Source organism: Ascaphus truei, chromosome 7 (genome assembly GCF_040206685.1).
Source record: "Ascaphus truei isolate aAscTru1 chromosome 7, aAscTru1.hap1, whole genome shotgun sequence".
In the NCBI taxonomy this organism is placed as follows: Eukaryota; Metazoa; Chordata; class Amphibia; order Anura; family Ascaphidae; genus Ascaphus; species Ascaphus truei.
The window spans coordinates 29,842,033-29,862,838 of record NC_134489.1 but is presented as its reverse complement, the minus strand read 5'-3'; the positions used below and the strand labels follow the sequence as shown (position 1 = coordinate 29,862,838).

Below are 20,806 nucleotides of genomic sequence, written 5' to 3'. Positions count from 1 at the left end.
ATTTAGCAGCTTCCACATAAGTCTTTGGTTTGTGGTCAAAGACGCATTCCCTCACATCCGAGGGGCACTGCTGCAACAATTGTTCTTGAAACATAAAGTCCAGTAATAAGTAGTACTTAGTAGCACCATACCCCCCCCCCCCCCACCTACTGTGTCCCATGTAATGCCAGGCGAGATGCAAACCACTTGGTGGCAGGGGATTCTCCCAGAGGGTGGGGGAAACACTGCTACATAAGGATAATTCTCCCAGCTTCACTTCCTTTTTTCTCCATGTAGCCAGGTCCCATCTGGCTCTTCGGTTTCCCATTTCTCCCTCCCTTACCCTCGCTCCGGTGGGGGCTGCTGTGAGGGCAATCACAACGCCGGGGGCTTCCGGCGGCATCAGCTACAGGGCACCGCCTTGTTTGCTAGGCTCGTGCATGCGCAGAAAAGCCATGGCGGCCATATTGTGGTTGGCCCAAATGTTCGCGCATGCGCAGAAGCATGCGCAGGAGATCTCGCGATGCAGCGGCCATTACACAGTCACCCATGCGCAGAGAAGAGCAGCGGCGGCCATTACAGGGTTGTGCATGCACAGTACAGGTAGCGCATGCGGCCTCAATAGTAAAGGGCTCTACCAGGGACTACATTACCCAGAAGCCTCTGGGGACTGCTCTTTCACTTCTATCGCCTGCTGCATTACAGACAATAGGGCTTACAGATTCTCCTGCTGCAAAGGAGGTATATTGTTGCGCGCTGGAATCTGTAGGTCAGTAGGAGCTGGGACACAGACAGGGGAGGGTGTATATGTGCAGAGAGGCAAATAGCCTCTGCACTAGGCCAGAGACCTCCCCTAGGCTCCAGTAGGCCCCTACTCATCCTAGCTTGTGGCTGCTTTAGGGAATGCCCATTCAGTTAGGGACTTTGCCTCTTTAGCAGTGGGTCTGTTCATGGATACAGCTGCAGTGCTGTGCAGCCCTGACAAGTAAGGTCTGGGACCAGACCTATCTCACAACAGATTAGACACTATCAGTATGGTGAGATCACCATGATTGAGACCACCCTATTTGGAGGAGGACGCCAACTCTGATGCTTCTGCGCTGGACGCAGATGGATCCTCTTCCTGCTGCTCTGCTGTACCCGGGTGCAGGAGCCCCAGGCAGGTATCAGTCACCAAGTGAATCAACTTTACATCTCATCTAGTACGGCGCTGATCACGCCTAAAGGGTGGGGTTATGGGACTCTTGGGTAACTAGTATGGGGTTATGGCCCTAGGAGGTCAGAGGTAAAGGGTGACACTAATGTACTATTGTTGATATGTTATGGTTCTGTTCTGCATATACAATTTATGCATATACGTTTAAACTGTTTATATATATTTTGGTGTATGTGGATACTGTGTATGATGTCCTGTGTCAGGGGTTATTCTACACTCTAGGATCATGCACAGGTGGAGGCGCTGTAAGTACGTTCCAGGATACACCCCAGGTTCCCATCAGCGGAGGCTCAGGCCTCCTGTGAGCCTGACAGGTCTTGCACCACACCTGGTAATGCATGTAGATTTCCCCACTGGGTCCCTATCTGCGATTGGGTTGGGGGAAAGTATGTTACATCTATATACTGTACTTCAAAATTTTAAAGTCAAATTATTCTGTCTGTTCCATGCAACCACTGACCTTTCAAATAAGAAATATGTGTATCACTGTTTTCTGTCTTTAAAACTACAGCCTTTTAGTTTCAGTTTGTGATTTCATGCTCTAGTATTTTATGGGGCATAGTATAACGTGACACAATGATCCATTTTTGCCTAGAGAGGTATTAGAAAATTGATCCACATGCATCACCTATTTTGCTCCAGGCACATCCGGGGCAGCTAGAGGAGGAGTTACTATTGTAGATGTACATATTATAATGAGATGTACAGATGTACCAGATGTTATTGTATGGATTCTGCTCGATCCATGCCGGGTTTTGATGCAGTTCTGATTTTCAAACTCACCTGCCCTTTCTGCTCGTTGTGGCCATTTTGGGTACTGGCAGCTGGCTATATAAGGTTCCTAGTGGGAGTCGCCGAGCAAAGTTCCTACGTTTGCAGCTCTTGTTGGTTTTTGCAGTCACACTTTACCACTTTTGCCTGTTTTGATTCCCCTGTTGCTGACCCCGGACCGTGACCCCGACCTCGCTGCTTATTGCCTGTCCTGACCTCAGCCTGTCTTCTGGACTTTGCAACACTGCCACCAGCCCTGACCACTGCCTGCTTACCGACTACGGATACTCTTACAGGACACTGTCCCTGGGCTCTTGTTGGTTTATTTGCATCCAAACCTCAGCCCTGCGGGTCCACTTCCTGATTTGAGACTAGATGTTATTGCACATATTATTGCACCTTAAAGAACTAATTGGCGTTTTGCGGTATGCATACGCCTCTATTTTGCCATTTTATTGTATTGCAAATCGCTCTGTTAAACTTGTGACTGCGGTAATGAAAATTGTGCACTAGCCGGTGCAATAACATCTGCTACATCTGTAAAACATTCTACATGAGTGTCGTTTTATTTTCCTTTTATGTGCATCACTATTTACCACCAAGTCTATCTTGGCATAAACTCCTCTAACTAATTATCTGCACCTAACATTTGATTAATATTTGGTGCAGGCACTGTGCAGCTAGATGGACTATTTTGGGGATTTATTCAGAGCACCCATGTTTTCTAGACCACATTTCTCAACTTTGTTTTAATCATAACCTGAATGAAGCATTAAACTTTGCAAAGGAGAAATAATTTAAGCTTAGAGCTCAGGTGTATATTATTCATCTGTCAGCATCTCTTCTGGGAGATGTTGTCCTGCCTGAGACTTTTCACTATGGACTGATTACAAGAAGGCTATTGGACATAACCATGTATTTCCCTCTGTGATTGTGAGTGACATGCTGCTCTGCATTTAATTAATAGGTTATGTCAGCAAGATGCATAATGTCACCACTGGTATGTAATTGCCCCTAATTATAATGTACAAGAAAAGTATACCCTTGTCATCATGACCTGTCCCATCTGAACAGTTTAAAAAGAGATATAAGGCACTCTTATTTTCAGTGAAATGACCTACTATATTATGTCATTTCATTGCTTCCAGTACTGTATGTGCAGCTGCGTATTAAATAGAGTTTAGATATTACAGATATATTTCTAACAGTAATGGCATTCATTCAGTCTTCCATTGTAAATGGATTAACATACTGTACTCCCTTAGACTTTTGTCTTAGTGATTGCTAATTCTTATATGCAAATAAAACCCTCCAGGCATCAACAGCGCACATCATCAGAGATGATCCTAGTTCTCTTTCTTGTGTTGGTGCTGTTAGTACTTCCCCACGTGGTCGGCATTTTTGTCAACTCAGACTGTGCTCTCAGAATTCCCACATTGCAGCAATATTTCAGGGACGGAGATGTCATCATCGGGGGACTCGTCACTGTGCAGATTTTCCCCTTATTCCTGAAGAACAGTTTTCAACGCTTACCTGAATATGAGATGGTTTGTCGTATGTGAGTAAGCTGTTCTCCTTTTTTCAAGCTAAGTGTTTTCCTTCTATTATGTAAATATTGCAGTTGCCCTCAAAGTTCCGCATGTACAAACCTCGGCTTATTTATCATACGGTATGTACAGTATAGACATTTTTATAGTTGCACATTAATAGTACAGTGCTTGGAACTGTATTCACAAATGATGCAGCAGATGGACTGAGAAATAGCCCATAAAAATGTTAAAATATATATACTAATATTTAACAATAGAATCCAGACTCAATTTAAATATGAGACGGAGCCTTGAAAAAACACTGAGGAAGAAGATTCCAAATGCCATTAATTAAAAATTCAATTTCAAATTTAAAAAAGTCAATTTCTGTTACACATCATGCGAACGACTTAATGATTGGTTTCACTGGTATTTGTTACATAGAATTACATTGTTAATACATGTACATTATAGAAGTTGACGTGCTCTCATCATGTCTGTCTATTTTAATATCACTGCATCATGCGATCCCATCTTCTATCCCTGTATTATCTTCACTGCTGAATCTGATAACATCAGCAACAATTGTTTCTGTGCCTGGAATCCGTTATTTCACAGCAGAAATGCTCTTTAATCATAGTTACATAGTTACATAGTTACATATAGTTACATAGTAGATGCCGTTGAAAAAAGACATACGTCCATCAAGTTCAACCTATGCTAAATTTAGACAACAGATACTTTATCCTATATCTATACTTATTGATCCAGGGGAAGTGTACCAGTGTTGATCAAAGAGAATTGATCAGAAAGATTCCCCTTATATATAGCACTCTATTGTCATTCATATAATCAAGGGTAGACGATATATGGTCTTGCAGTAAATTACTACAGATCTACCTGGCTGACCAGAATCACTGCGGATATCAGAAAAAATAATAAAATTTTATTAAATCTACATAGATAGTTAAAAACACATATACATTGTTAAAAATCCCTATTGTGGCTGATATGTAAATGGGATGAAAATTAATTTGGTCTAATGCCATATACCATCATATCATGACTCTCAGAATAATAACAGCAGGTCTGACTGTATTAGATTAATATGTCACAGCAAATTGGACATGTGTCATAGCTAGTCAGTAAATATATGATTTCAATTGACAGTTGATGTTGTGGTCTCTGACTAGAGTGTGGGGTGGGTTGCTACTGTGAACCAAACCAAATGTTCATAAGGCAAATACAAATGATCCTGTTATCACCATAGTGTGCAGGTAAGCAACATAGGTCTATTATATTGCTATGGTCGTCTCTGCAAGTTATTTTTATCCCAAATTAATTTTCATCCCATTTACATATCAGCCACAATAGGGATTTTTAACAATGTATATGTGTTTTTAACTATCTATGTAGATTTAATAAAATTTTATTATTTTTTCTGATATCCGCAGTGATTCTGGTCAGCCAGGTAGATCTGTAGTAATTTACTGCAAGACCATTTATCGTCTACCCTTGATTATATGAATGACAATAGAGTGCTATATATAAGGGGAATCTTTCTGATCAACTCTCTTTGATCAACACTGGTACTGTACATATCATATTTATACCCCTTGAGCACCTGTCTTTCCATCCTATACACCTATTTACATTGGTGATTGCGGTCGCATTCACGTATTCTATGTGTTCCAGGGGAAGGCAAACAAAAATACCTAGAGTCATATCATCCAATGATATCTCATATGGGGAAAATAAATTCTTTCCTAAATCCAAGAATTGGCAATTGGATTAATCCCTGGATCAACATTCTTCCCATGTATACTTATTTGGTATATCCCTGTATACCTTTCCTATCTAAAAAGATGTCCAACCTGTTTGTGAACAAATCTATTGTATCTGCCATAACAGTCTCTATGGGTAATGAATTCCACATTTTAACTGTCCTTACTGTAAAGAAGAAGAAGAATCAGGCACACGGTCTTAATCATCAAATGAAAAAGGGGTTTAATGTGCCAAGGGATCTAATGTTTTGGCAGTAATACCAATAGGTGTAGGCCTTGAGAAAGGCAGTATTACTGCCGAAACGTTGGATTCCTTGGCTCATTAAACCCCTTTTTCATTTGATGATTAAGACCATGTGCCTGATTCTTCTTCTTCACTGGATCTATTTGGGACATAAGGACCTCCCCAGAACCAGCTCACGGCGGTTAAGTACCCCACTTTCACCCTTTTTGTTTAAGTGCATGCACTACCTTCATTCTTACTGTAAAGAACTCTTTCCTTTGTTGTTGGTGAAATATCCTTTCCTCCAACCTTTAGGGATGGTCCTGTGTCCTTTGTACTGCCCATGGGATGAATAGTTCTATTGAAAGCTCCTTGAATTGTTCCCGAATATGTTCGTATATAGTTATCATATCCCCTCTTAGACGCCTCTTTTCTAATGTAAATAAATCTAATTTAGCTAGCCTCTCCTCATAAGTTAGATTGTCAATCCCCTTTATTTAATTTGTATTGTATTGTATTCTGTCTTTATTTATATAGCGCCATTAATGTACATAGCGCTTCACAGTAGTAATACACGTTGTAATCAAATAAATAACAGATAATATAAATAACAGATCATGGGAATAAGTGCTTTAGACATAAAAGTAACATTTAGGAAGAAGAGTCCCTGCCACGAGGAGCTTACAATCTAATAGTTAGGTAGGGAGAACATACAGAGACAGTAGGAGGGAGTTCTGGTAAGTGCGTCTGCAGGGGGCCAAGCTTTATGTATCATGTGTTCAGAATATCCACAGTGCTATTCATATGCTTCTTTAAGCAAGTGTGTCTTAATTTGGGTCTTAAAGGTGGATAGAGAGGGTGCTAGTCGGGTACTGAGGGGAAGGGCATTCCAGAGGTGTGGGGCAGTCAGTGAAAAAGCTTTAAGGCGGGAGAGGGCTTTAGATACAAAGGGGGTAGAAAGAAGACATCCTTGAGAAGAACGCAAGCGTCTGGATGGTGCATAACGAGAAATTAGGGCTGAGATGTAAGGAGGGGCAGAAGAGTGGAAAGCTTTAAAAGTGAGGAGAAGAATGGAGTGTGAGATGCGGGATTTGATTGGAAGCCTGGAGAGGGATCTCATGAGGGGAGATGCTGAGACAGATCTAGGAAAGAGTAGAGTTATTCTGGCAGCAGCGTTTAGGATAGATTGTAGGGAAGACAGGTGAGAGGCAGGAAGGCCCGACAGCAGGAGGTTACAGTAATCAAGACGGGAGAGAATGAGGGTCTGAGTCAGAGTTTTAGCAGTCGAGCAACAGAGGAAAGGGCGTATCTTTGTTATATTGCGGAGGAAAAAGCGACAGGTTTTAGAAATGTTTTTAATGTGAGGGGCGAATGTGAGAGAGGAGTCGAGTGTGACCCCTAGGCAGCGTGCTTGGGCTACTGGGTGGATGATCGTAGTTCCAACAGTAATGTGGAAGGAGATAGTCGGGCCAGGTTTGGGAGGAAGTATGAGGAGCTCTGTTTTAGCCATGTTGAGTTTATGGGGCGGAGGGCCATCCATGTGATATAGCAGAGAGACATTCAGAAACTTTGGTTTGTACAGCAGGTGTAAGATCGGGTGTTGAAAAGTATATTTGTGTGTCGTCAGCATAGAGGTGATAATTAAACTCAAAAGATGTTATTAGGTCACCTAGAGAGAGTGTATACAGAGAAAAGAGAAGAGGTCCCAGGACAGAGCCCTGGGGTACCCCCACAGAGAAATCAATAGAGGAGGAGGAGGTGTTAGCAGAAGAGACACTGAAAGTACGATGGAGAGGTAGGATGAGATCAGGATAGAGCTTTGTTCCGAATACCAAGAGTATGGAGAATGTGAAGGAGAAGAGGGTGGTCCACGGTGTCAAATGCTGCAGAGAGGTCGAGTAATATGAGCAGAGTGTAATGACCTCTGTCTTTGGCAGCATGGAGGTCGTCAGTTATTTTAGTGAGGGCTGTTTTCGTGGAGTGAGCAGTGCAGAAGCCAGATTGTAGAGGATCTAGGAGAGAAGTTGAGAAAATGGAGCAAGCGAGAGAATACAAGACGTTCAAGGAGTTTAGAGGTAAAAGGCAGGAGGGAGACGGGTCGATAGTTAGAAAGACAGGTAGGGTCAAGCTTGCTGTTTTTGAGTAATGGTATGACTGTTGCATGTTTGAAGGAGGATGGAAAGGTTCCAGAGCAGACGGGGGAGTTAAAAATGTGTGTGAGCGTAGGGATTATAATAGGAGAAAGAGGTTTTAGGAGATGGGGGGAATGGGGTCAAGAGGGCAAGTGGTAGAGGGAGAAGAGGCATTCAACAGCGACACATCCTCCTCTGAGACAGTTTAAAAAGAGTCAAGGAAGGCAGGAGGAGAGTTAGGAAGAGGTGTAGGATGGGAGGAAGAAACAGAGGGGATGTTCTGACGTATGGATTCCACCTTTTCCTTAAAATAGTCAGCAAAGTCCTGAGCGGAGATGGAGGAAGGAGAGGCAGCTGAGGGTGGTTTGAGTAGAGTATCAAAGACAGAGAACAGTCAGCGTGGGTTAGACTTGTGCATGTTTATTAGTGAAGAAAAGTAGGCTTGTTTAGCTTGCGAGAGGGCAGAGTTGAAACAGGATAGCATAAATTTGTAGTGAAGGAAGTCTGCGAGAGTATGAGATTTCCCCCAGAGGCATTCAGAGGAACGAGTGGAGGAACGCAGCATGCACGTGTTGGAATTTAATCAGGGTCTAGGGTTAGAAGGGCGAGTGCGGCAGAGCGAAAGCGGGGCATGTAGATCAAGAGAGGAGGACAAGGCAGAGTTGTAGTTCCTGACCAGGTTGTCAGGGTCTGTAGCAGAGCTGAGAGAGGAGAGGGAGGAGTGTAAAGTGGTCTCAAAGTCAGGTAAGTGAATAGAGTGCAGGTTTCTGCAAAATCGGGGGGTAGACGGAGGTGGAGAAGGGGAGAAGCGAGATAGAGAGAATGAGACAAGGTGATGGTCAGAGAGAGGAAAAGGGGAAATGGAGAAATCGGAGAGAGAGAAGTTTTTAGTGAAAACCAGGTCTAAGTAGTTGCCTCCTTGTGGGTGCTGGCTGCAGTCCACTGTTGAAGGCCAAAAGAAGAGGTTACAGAAAGAAAGCGGGTAGCCTAAGGGAGAGAGGTGTCATCAATGTGGCAATTGAAGTGCCCAAGGAGAAAACAGGGGAGTCTGAGCAGAGAAAGAAAGAGAGCCAGGATTCAAAGTGAGAGAGAAAGGCAGAAGGGGGATGCATAGAGGGAGGTGGACGATAGATGATCGCCACGTGAACAGGAAGAGGAGAGAAGATCTGGACAGTGTGAACCTCAAAGGAGGGAAAAGCAAGAGAGGAGGAAATAGGAAGGGTTCGGTAACGGCAGAGAGAGGAGAGCAGGAGCCCACGCCTCCACCCCTGCCATCAGGGCGTGGAGTGTGGGAGAAGGAAAGGCCACCGTAGGAGAGAGCAGCTTCCAGAGCAGAGTCAGACAGAGTGAGCCAGGTCTCAGTTATAGCAAAGAGAAGCAGGGAGTGAGAGAGAAAGAAGTCATGCACAGAGAGGAACTTGTAAGAGAGGGAGCGAGTATTCCAAAGGGACAGGAGAATGGGAGAGAGGAGGGAGGGTGGCAGGGGATGGGTATAAGGTTGGAGGGGTTAACACCAGTAGGAGTAGAAGTTGCATGTGGGAGGCGAGGACGAGAGCAAGTAGAAAAAAAGAAGGGACCAGGATTGGGAGAGATATCCCCAAAAGCGAGGAGCAGAAGCATGGAAAGAAAGAGAATGTGTGAGGATGATTTGTAGGGGTGTGTTTTAGTGCAGGGTATATAGCTGTGTGGTAACAGAGGGCGCAGGTAAGAAAGGAGTTCCTGTGAACTGAGAAGTGGGAAAGATGGAGATATATGAATAGAGTTAGAGACATAAGGAGACTGGTGGAAGGAAGTGCATAATTTGAAAATAAGTGCGGTTACAGTAAATATAAAAAATAAAGGTGGCATCACAGCAATTGTTAAGTGTTGAGATGTGCAGTCTGGGATAGATGATATCCTCCTTTCCAACGTAGATCAAAAGCAGGAATCAGAAGCAGTAGGTGGTGTCAACTTTTTCACTTCTTTTTGAACTTCCTTTTTAAACTTCATATCTACTTTAAACATTTCTACTTAAAATCATATCTGCTTAGGAGCTCTTCTCTGCACTCTCTCTAGTTCCATAATGTCTTTTCTTAGGATTGGTGCCCAAAATTGTACTCCATATTCAAGGTGTCGTCTTACTAATGCTTTACAAAGGGGCATCATTTTGTTTACTTCCCTTCCATCCATTGCCCGTTTGATGAAAGATAAGATCTTGTTTGCCTTTGCAGCTACTGCATGACTTTGGGCATTATTGCTAAGCCTGCTGTCTACAAGCACTCCTAAATCCTTCTCCATCAAGGATTCCCCCAATTTATCCCCATTTAATTTGTAAATCGCCTTTTTATTCTTCCATCCCAAATGCATAACCTTACATTTATCTGTATTATACCCCATCTGCCATTTACCTGCCCACATTTCCAGTCTCTCCAAGTCCTTCTGAAGATAAATTATATCCTGCTCTGATTCTAGTACCTTACACAATTTAGTATCATCAGCAAAGATGGAGACTTTGCTCTCGTTCCCATCCTCAAGGCCATTAATAAACAAGTTAAAAAGCAGGGATCCCAGTACCGATCCCTGAGGTACACCAGGCATGACTTTAGCCCAACCTGAAAAAGTTCCATTTATGACAACCCTCTGTTTCTGTCCTTTAACCAGTTTCAATCCAGATGCATATATTATTAGAGTCCAATTTTCTTTATTTTTTACACCAACCTCTTGTGTGAAACCGTATCAAAAGCATTTACAAAATCTAAGTAGACCACATCAACTGCATTACCATGGTCTAAATTCCTACTTACCTCCTCAAAGAAACAAATAAGGTTAGTTTGGCATGATCTATCTTTCATAAATCCATGCTGACTATTACTAATAATTTTGTTTTCCATTAGGTATTCCTGAATATTATCCCATATTAAACCTTCAAGTAGTTTCCCCAATAATTAATAATTTACAATAATGTTTAGCAGTCTATTTATCAAAGTTTCCCAACTAAACAACTGGGTCAAACCAGTGCATAAAATCTACTGTGTTTATTAAAAGAAAAAGTCCTATTGCTTCTTTGATAAATCTGGTACATTTAGAGATGATCTGTCAGCATAAAGTAATTATAAAGGCAAAAAAATATCACTAAACGTTATCACCTACCCCAGGCTGGTCTTAAGCCTGTCTTGTCCATGTGTATAATGGCCACTAAATAAATACTATACGGACGATGAAATTGGCCAACCTAGAATAGGTGATAAAAAATACACCATATCAGCATTGAAGAACATATGAGAAGGGGGCGGCGACGGTGAGGAAGATGGAGTCTTGAGTTCTGAGCTCCTCTCCCACCGGCATTAATAAAGCTAATAGCAGCAACAAATCCCACGATCTAACTATCTAAACCATATAGAAAAACTTATAAACATACAAGGATGCCAGCAGGTAGGGTGGCCCGAGCTAAAAGTCAGCCGGTTACTACATATTTTAAAAAGAAAGCAGAGACACCTGCAGAGAAATCAAAGCTTCCCGCTCAGCTTGATAACATAGACCCTGAAAGTGATCCCTCTCAGGAGGATGAAAGGGACGAGGAGATGATCAGACGAAAGGACTTGAAGGAATTTTGTGCCAAGATGCAAAAAAAATTTAAGACTGAATTATGGGCTCTTAGGAAGGATGTGGACGCACTTGGGGAGCGAACTGACACCCTGGAGAGAAATGCTGATGAAACTACAGCCACCATTGCACAGACACAGGATCAAGTCTCCACAATGAACGACAGAATTAAATTTCTAGAAGATAAAGTGGAAGATGCAGAGAATAGAGACAGAAGGTGCAATATAAGGCTGAGGGGTATCCCAGAAAGTATCCTGGACCCTGAGGATTTCACAAATAGCTGGCTGGAACATATTTTCCCTGATAAACCAGAGTCTGAAATCAAACTGGACAGATGCCATAGAGCTCTCCGTGGCAAACCTCAGAAGGGTGACCCCCCAAGAGACATTGTGGCCCGCTTCCGTACTAAAGAAGAGGTATGCAGGCTTGCCAGAGAGGATAACTCCCTAGCATTTGAAGGAGTTAAAATACAAATATTTCAAGATCTGGCACCAGCCACCTTGCTCAAACGTAAAGCCTTTGCACATATCACTAAGGCCCTCAGAGATAACAACATGAGGTATAGATGGTTGTTCCCCTGTGCCCTTCTATCTATTAAAAATGGAGTAGCACACACTCTGTGGAACCCTGAAGAAGGAGAGGGATTTTTGACCAAACTTGGAATTACTGGAACTAATCACAATCCACCCTAGGCCTCTCCGACCCGTTCCAACATCCCAACACCCAGCTGGAGTCGAGCTGGCACCTCTGGCATCAGAAAACCCACCAAAGATGGCGCAGCTGAGATGGCACCTAGATCTGATAAAGCATAATTTGTCCTGCTTACTTTATCATATCAGATCGGATCTGCACCCCCGTGTACATATTCATATCCTTACCCTGCACCGGAGGAACCGTAGCATCACGAGGACGGCGCCCCGACAAAGACCAACCCTGCCTGGATGTCTACTACTGTAGCTGAGAGAATCCTTTTCCCGCTCGGAGCAGACACACACGCAACTTTTGCGACACGGCCATCTTGCCAGGCTCCTTCCTGGTCTGGCGCGGGAGGTTGAGTGGCTTTTCGTGCGCTTTGGAGGATGACGTCACCGCCGGGCGCTCTCATCTCACGAGAGCTCGGGCGCCCCGGGATGACGCGATATGGGAACACATCAGGATCCAAGATGGAGGTCGGGGGATGTCTGGGGCAGTCGTGACGGGGCCGGAGAGATGCTGAAACCGTGGAGCTCCCCTCCGACCGCCCTGGGCATCCTTGAAGTGCAGTGCGGGCCCCAAGATAGTTCTATTTGCCCTGTCTGGGACACAGGGATGTATATACATGTATACTGGGTTACATAATGCCACAACTGCCACAACTGAATAAAGAGTTCCCCCTGCCTGCCCCTTATTTCCCAAACACTTATTAAACTGTGCCTCATACTGTACTTAATAATTATCCCCCCCCCCAAGGTATATGATTGATAGGGTATATGTAATTAATTGTTTTATGTACTATACTATATTTATGGATTGTATATTGCTTATATTACATATTATATGGATTTTAGATGTTTATGTACAATCAATCAATGTGGTTAATGGTATGGTTAAATGTGGTGTACTATATTATACTATATATGGTATATTATATTTAGTATATTGTATTGTATTGTACTATTATATACTATTATTGTTATTATTATATGGTATTATATTGTACTATATGTGGTACGTTATGTATATACACTGTACTGTAGAAGTAATATACTATCTACAATATATACAATATATACATTACTGAGATGAGATACAGGCATTAAGCACGGTTGTTATATTATAAATATGATATGTATGGGATGTATGGTGTAGTGGTTGTAGATATATAATGCAATATACAATATAATACAATATACATAAGTAAGGGCATAATGCTGACGTATAAGCTATATATGTTACCATATATGATCTATAGGCGGCTATATGTATTTTTAGGACTACGGTTATGGGTGTGTGTTTGTGTGTGTTTGCGGGTGCGGATATGTTTATATGTGTATATAAGGGAGCATGTCTATATGCGTGTATATATACATATGTATACGGGTGTATGTAGATGTGTGTACGTGTATAGATACATATGTGTATACGTATTGACAGTTAGTCTAATTACAAGTTATATAAAGTATATAATAAGAGACAGTGGACGATCTAAACAAACCTGAAAGTTGACGGGTAGAACAAACAATAAGTTGACAAGTTGGACGAGTGAGGAACATCGACGGATCTGACAGAGTTGCTAAGTTAGTTCGTTAAATTAGACAAGATATATAAGTTAAATATGAGTTATATATATGTGTATATATGTGACATCAGTTTTATAAGTTTTACAAGTTGTACAATATTGTTGTATTGTTGTACAATATTAATATTAATATAGTGCCGGGGGAGCCACTCTCCTTCGTGCATGTACCCCTTTTCTCGGTCCTCAGTTTGGGAGGACCGTTACCAAGACCCAGGGTGGTTGATCTCCACTTTAGGGGCTCCTGAGATACGCTCTTGTATCCTGTGTTTTTCTTTACTATTATTTATTTTTCTCCCACCTTTTATTTTTCCCCCCCATCCTTCCCTACCGCAACCCTACCGTTGTTTCCCATGTATTGTCTACCTATACCCAGCCTCTCCCTCACCCCTCCCTTCCTAGGATGTATGATATCCAGTCGCCACATCAAGCCGACATAGCAGGTATGAATATTACTATAAGAAACCCCAGGAAAAACACCAAGAGAAAGTACAATGCTCACTTTACACATTTTCTCTTACACATAAAAAATGGCGCTTACATGTATTTCACATAATGTAAAGGGCTTTAATAGCCCGACCAAAAGAAAGCTGGCTTTCACAGATTATAAGAGAAAAGGGACGGAAGTGTTATTCTTGCAGGAGACGCACTTCAGCAAGAATAACTCACCTGGGTTTTTAGACAAAGGCTTCACTCAATTTTATATGGCTTCAGCATCTGTCAAGAAAAGAAATCTATCCTTAAAATACCCAAAATGTGTACTACAATAGCTCAGGAGATAACTCAATTTTTTTAAATTAACACAGGCTCTGTGGAATCCCATACGGTCTTATGGGAGGCTCATAAAGCAACTTTAAGGGGCATAATAATCAGTATTACCGCCAAAAGAAAACGAGTCAGAGACTCCAAAATTCGGACGCTCCAATCCAAATTACATTCCCTGCTATCAAAGCATAAAACCAACTCAGATCCAATTACAGCAAAGGAACTGAAAGACACAAAAATCGAATTAAATATGTTATTGACTTCCCGAGCAGATAACTCCTTATGTTGGTCTAAGAGAAAGTTTTATGAAAAAGCTAACAGGCCGGATACGATGCTAGCTCGAGCACTAAAAGATAGGCAATCTAAGTTTAACATCCAAGCTATACGCTTAAAATCAGGTATTCCCACGGCCAACCCTAAAAAAATAGTAGAAGAATTTGGTTCATTCTATGGTTCACTATACGACGGAAAGAAAGTGGCACACAATAAAAACACGAGCAGTGCACTGAGAGATTTCTTGGCCAGCTCAAAACTGGAGAGATTGACAGAGCGTGACAGAGAAGCTATGGGCGCTGACTTCACATTGGAAGAAGTGTCACAAGCCATCAAGGAACTGAAACCATCAAAAGCACCAGGTCCTGATGGCTTTTCGGGGCTGTATTACAAGAAGTTTTCTGAATCACTCGCCCCACAGCTGCTCCATTTGTTTAATGCTATTTTAGCAGGAGCCCCTATTCCCGGGGACATGCTACGGGCGTCTATATCACTAATACATAAACCTGGCAAGGATCCGCTCAATTGTAAAAGCTATAGACCAATTTCTCTAATCAATACCGATATAAAAATATACGCCAAACTTCTGGCCAATAGATTAAGTCTAATCCTACCCAGACTAATACATCCAGATCAAGTTGGGTTTGTTAAGGGGAGGCAGGCAGCGGATAACACCCGACGATTCATTGATCTGTTAGAATTGGCAAACAAAAATAACACAAAAAGCATGTTATACAGTCTGGATGCAGAAAAAGCTTTTGATAGGATAGACTGGCCATATCTACAAGAGACGCTCACGGCATTTGGCTTCGGAAGTAGGGTGAGTGGAGCGATTATGTCGCTGTACTCAGGCCCATCTGCCAGAGTCATACATCAGGGCTTCCCCTCAGACCCTTTCCCTATCCAAAGTGGCACGAGACAGGGGTGCCCATTATCTCCCCTCCTGTTTGCCCTATGTATCGAACCTCTGGCGGCACGTATTCGAGAAAGCCCGGATATCTCAGGGTTAAACGCATACTCTCAATCACACAAAGCGGCCCTGTATGCAGATGATATCCTATTAATCATCTCAAAGCCCCTCACATCATTACCTAATCTATTTGACCTTTTGGATAAATTCACTAAGGTCTCTGGGTTTAAAATAAACCAATCCAAATCTGAGGCTCTGAATATCAATCTCCCCGGACATATAGAGAAACTTCTGAAGTTGAATTTTAATTTTAACTGGCAAAAAAATACACTCAAATATTTAGGGATTCATATCACCAAAGATGCAAAAAACATGTATAAAGCAAATTATCCCAAAATAATTCGGACTCTAAAACAAGACCTAATCAGATGGTCCTCCAAGAAGATTTCTTGGATAGGAAGGATACACAGCGTGAAGATGAATTTACTTCCACGTATCCTATACCTCTTCCAGACATTACCTGTGCCACTCAAACTGAAGGATATACTCTCACTTCAGTCTGAAATATCTAACTTTTTCTGGGGAGGTAAAAAACCGAGAGTAAATAAATTAAACATGAAGAGACCTACTTTAGCAGGGGGTTTAGCGGTACCCGGCCTGTTGTCATATTTTAAAGCAGCTCAATTAAGCCAGATCATTCAATGGCATTCCGACCCTAAATTAAAAAGATGGGTAGAGCTAGAAACTGCTGCTTGCTCCCCATTAGAACTTAATAATTTGATTTGCTACCTAAAGCTTCAAGAAAAAACACTTTGTTCCCACTCACCTCTACGACTAACTCTTTATCTGTCTGGGAAATATCAAAACTGAAAAACTCACTCACATCAGCAAACTCGCTGATGACACCTATTTGGAACAATCCTAAATTTGCGCCTGGGGTTATTGGTCATAATCACTCAATATGGAGACACAAAGGATATGATAGACTCAAAGATCTGGAGGGCTTCGATCTAAAAATTAAATCATTTGACCAACTCAGATCAGAAAAGGATATTCCCCATGCTGAATTCTACAAATTCCTTCAGATCAGAGCATTTTATAATAAATTCGCCCCATACCCCCCATTGACGAATTTCGAAAAGCTCTGTCGGGCAGAAACCGACACAAAGGGACTCATTTCTACAATATACGGAGAGGTAGTCGAGTCTGCAACTTCAAAACAACAAATACCCTAATTTCGTACCCAATGGGAGAGAGACCTTGGGGAGCCCTTAGAGGACGAGGAATGGAACACTATATTTATAGGAGCCGCAAAAAGCTCGATGTGCACCACACTAAAGGAGAACGCATATAAAGTCCTCATGAGATGGTACCTCACCCCACTCAAACTATCTAAGTTCATACCAGGGTCCTCTCCATTGTGCCCTAAACAATGTGGAGGAACAGCTGACCTGTTACATATGCTGTGGTCCTGCCCGCGGATATCCCCGATATGGGAAAAGATCAGAAATTGGATCCAGAGAATATTTGATCTCACAATCCCCCCAGACCCGTGGTTGTTTCTCCTAAACAGACCTCTTAAGGGCCTATCAAAACCCAACAATAAACTAATTGCACACTTTGCAATCGCCACGCGGTGCGAGATCGCAGCATTATGGAAACGCCCCGAAATTAGAATTATCCCAAAGATTCGGAACCGTATTTGGTATATTTGCCAAATGGAAAAACTAACAAGCCTAGTTAATGATACTGGGGACAACTACTTAAAAGTTTGGGCCCCATGGCTAGCTCAGACAGACATCCCAGGGGTAGAGCGTGACACAATTTGGCTATAATAGTAATAGATGCGTTCTCTTTGGGTGGAGTGGAAATTAAGTTTACAGCTGGATCACCATCCCAACTCATTGACTACTTTTACGGCCACACGATCTTCTACGAGGTTCTATAGAGTATGAGCCGTCTTAGTAAACTCCTGAAACCACTACATCCTCACCCTATAAGTTCCCTTTCCTCCTTCCATCCCCCTCTTACCTACCTCCTCCCCTTTTTTTTTTTTTTTTTATTATATTATTATATTATTTATTTATTTTTTCTTGTTTGTAACTAATATTATTTTACCAAGGATACACATCACCTAAAATAAGATCTCTACCTACGCGGCGGAGTAGGGCTCGAAAAGCCGCGTGGGCTTATTAAATATGTTATACCTACATCATTATGTAATGTATGCTATCCTGTTTACCATGTATTGGATATGTTTTTCATGTATATCATGTATTTACACACCAATAAAATAAAAGTTATAAAAAAAAAAAAAAAAGAACATATGAATATATTAACCCCTTTGTAGCCCAAGTGATCATGTCAGCTCAGGTTTAATATTTGCACATATGGGTGTTATGTTTTTTGTGTTTTGTTTGTAGGGTGTTTTTGTTGCATGTTAACCCTTTAGTTCCTGAAGATATTCTCTTGCAATGCATTGGTAACCTTAATTATCAAAGGGGTTAAATAAACTTCTGCCATATGTTTTGTTTATAATCTCTTTATTCGTGGTTTTTGCAATATTACAGTATGAAGGGTGTGGATAAAAATGGGGTTGGATGTTGGCAACATACTGTACATTGTACATATATACAGTATGGTTTTTAATATTTTTTTATAACATAGCCCACAACCTATAAACGCAGATTTGTATGATATATCGCTTAGGCAAATTGCGAGGGCTATTTAGCAGAGTTAACACAAATGTCCGCTATTGATTTGACCAGCCGTTAACCTAAATTAGTGCTTCATTTAGTGCTAACGGATATCATCAAAGCGCACTAACGCAGTGTTAAATGCTGTTTTCATATGTAACTGGCCTTGTTTGAGGAGTGAAGCAAAAACTTTAACCAGGCTTTGTGACCACTTTGGGAATGTGTGTTTTTTTGTCTGTTTTTTTGTTCGTGTAATCTCTCCACAGTCCAAACGCTTCGAACGATTCTGATAAAAATGTTAGATTATCTTTCTGCCATCCTATCTTAAATCTGTTAGAAGTTTGAACCAAACTGGTGCCGCCCCCAATCATCGTTCATTTTTATGTTTTTTTAAGTGATAAATTTGTTTCTAATGACCTTGTAATTGATGCATGGAAGTGTTTTACAGTTTGTGATATTCAATTAAATGTACTTCTTTTCAAGTTGCAATAATGTGAGAGTTGAAGTATTGACATTTTTTGTTTAACTTCAAGATAGGGTTGCCAGGTGGCTTCTCCAAAAATACTGGACACAATGTTAAAATGTGTGACTCAACTCTCTCTGCTCCATGCTGTTTCCTCCTCTCTGTGCCCCACCCCATGCACCTAACCCCTCCACCTAATTGTCTGCTGGATTATGCAGCCAATCAGGATGGAGGAAGCTGCCCAGCCCCCTAGCAATAGCCCTGCTCAGGGAAATCCTGCGTACCCCCAAGCCGGTCAGGTCACTATATCCAGAGAGGTAATACCAGACACATACATGTCAAATCTTACCTCTCATTTTTTTATTGGACCGAGTGTCAGTACAGGACAGTCCGGTTTAATACTGGACACCTGGCATCCCAACTTCAAGACAGTGCTTGATCTTTGGGACAGACAATAGCTGGCCTTTCTAGATGGCTCTGCTGCCGGTGCCTCGACTGTCATTGTAACAGGAAACTGAAAACTAGGTTTATTTATAGGCTCGTATAATAACGCACAGTAATGTTAGAATTAAATTGGCCAGATATTACCTTTTTTAACTAAAGTTTAAGAATACTAGGACAATTTGATGACAAAATTCACAAACCGATGGCGTTTCAAATTTTTGATTTGCTCGTCTTTCATTCCATGTTATTAATCTTTGTCCTATTAGGTTTACCCACTCATCCCACAAAGGGGTATAAAATATAGTTTTTTCCTAGTGTTAAGTATAATGGACGTTGGTGCTAATGATATGCAAAATAGGTTTTCCCTCTGACAACGCCTATCCGCAAAGCGCCTTTTGTAATTAACACAGGGATATAATGATGCATTAGTTAGGTCATACCTAAAAAGTGGAAATAGCTCCCTCCCGATCCTTAAATAAAGGTTTTGCATGAGGGAGATAGAGAGGGAAAGGAGTGAGAAGAAACAGAGAGGGGTTGAGGTTAAGAGACAGAGAGAAGATGAGGAGGAGAGAAAAAGGGAGATGGGGGAGGGAGACAAAGAGTGTGGGAAGGAAAGAGGAGACGTGGGAGAGAGGGCGAGATAAAGAGAGGAGGGCGAGATAGTTGGAGAGAGGGAGAGGAAGCCGTGAAGGGGAAAACAGGGGGAGGGGGATTATTCACTTTGTAGATTTTCATTAACCCTCGAGGAACATAACCTATGTTCATGATTTTGATAACAAGATGCTATGAGCCCTGAGTCAACTGAGCTTTGTGGATCTGCACCAAAGTGCAATAAAAAGAACTACAACAACTATTACACCAGTTTCACATATGTTCAGATTTAGGATTTCAAATGTTTACCGAAGAAGATAAAGTGGAAAGCTTTTGAGTCAATATCATAAATCGGTTGATACTATTTAATGAACAAAAAGTATTCACAGGTGTGCACGTGCATTTTGTATTAGAAGAAAAGGATTGTGAAGCTTATGAACTGCAGTTCTATTAAAAAATAAAAACACTATTCTTCTCCAGGACCAACACTAAAACTCAGAGACATAGAGATTTAGTCAATGTTATTACAACCCATTTAGTGCTCCCGCGGGTGAAATAACTGATGGGCCCCGTGCCATTCTCAACATGTTCATATCAAAATAATGGCTGCTTCTCCTGCTGGTGTGGTGTGTATATCATGCATATGCCACAGATGATGATAGATCTGTCTACATCTGTATCATGACATTGTTACTCTGCTAGTTATTTATTAAGTGGTGCTATTCCACGAGATACCTGTATGTGCCAGTGGACACGTTGCAGCACCTTTAAATGAATGGGTATTAAAATGATGTCAATAGGTGTCTCCCGGCACAGCACTGCCTATTAAATATAGCACATGGTCCAATCATAGTGACCATTAAATCAAAGTTATGTTTGTATATGTCACGGATGCTCACCACAAACTGGACTAGACCGCGAGGCTGAGGTGGGGATATATGAAACCGCTGCCCTACGATCACGAGGGCAGGTCCGGTAAGCAGAGTCAGTGTTGGTTAGCCAGGTCAGCGTAGGAGAGTGTGAAATCGTAGAGGTACTTGCCATAGTCAGTGTTGGAGAGATCAAGAATAGACAGAGTCCAAAGCGAGGTCATGGAGAGGGGAGAGGAGAGATCCGGTAGACGTGTCGAGGTCCAAGGTGCCAGAGGTCAGAAGTCCGGGTCAAGGCTGAGGT

General features: G+C 41.9%; 1 protein-coding gene across 1 annotated transcript in view; it reads left to right on the top strand.

Moving 5' to 3' along the window:
• The first annotated feature begins 3,119 nt into the window (after positions 1-3,119).
• LOC142499946 (vomeronasal type-2 receptor 26-like) overlaps positions 3,120-20,806 on the top strand; it is a 72,290-nt gene continuing 54,603 nt past the window's right edge. Inside the window, exon 1 of the mRNA XM_075610003.1 lies at positions 3,120-3,524. Within this exon, the coding sequence (XP_075466118.1) occupies positions 3,262-3,524 (263 nt within the window). The 5' untranslated portion in view covers positions 3,120-3,261. The remainder of the gene's footprint in view (positions 3,525-20,806) is intronic.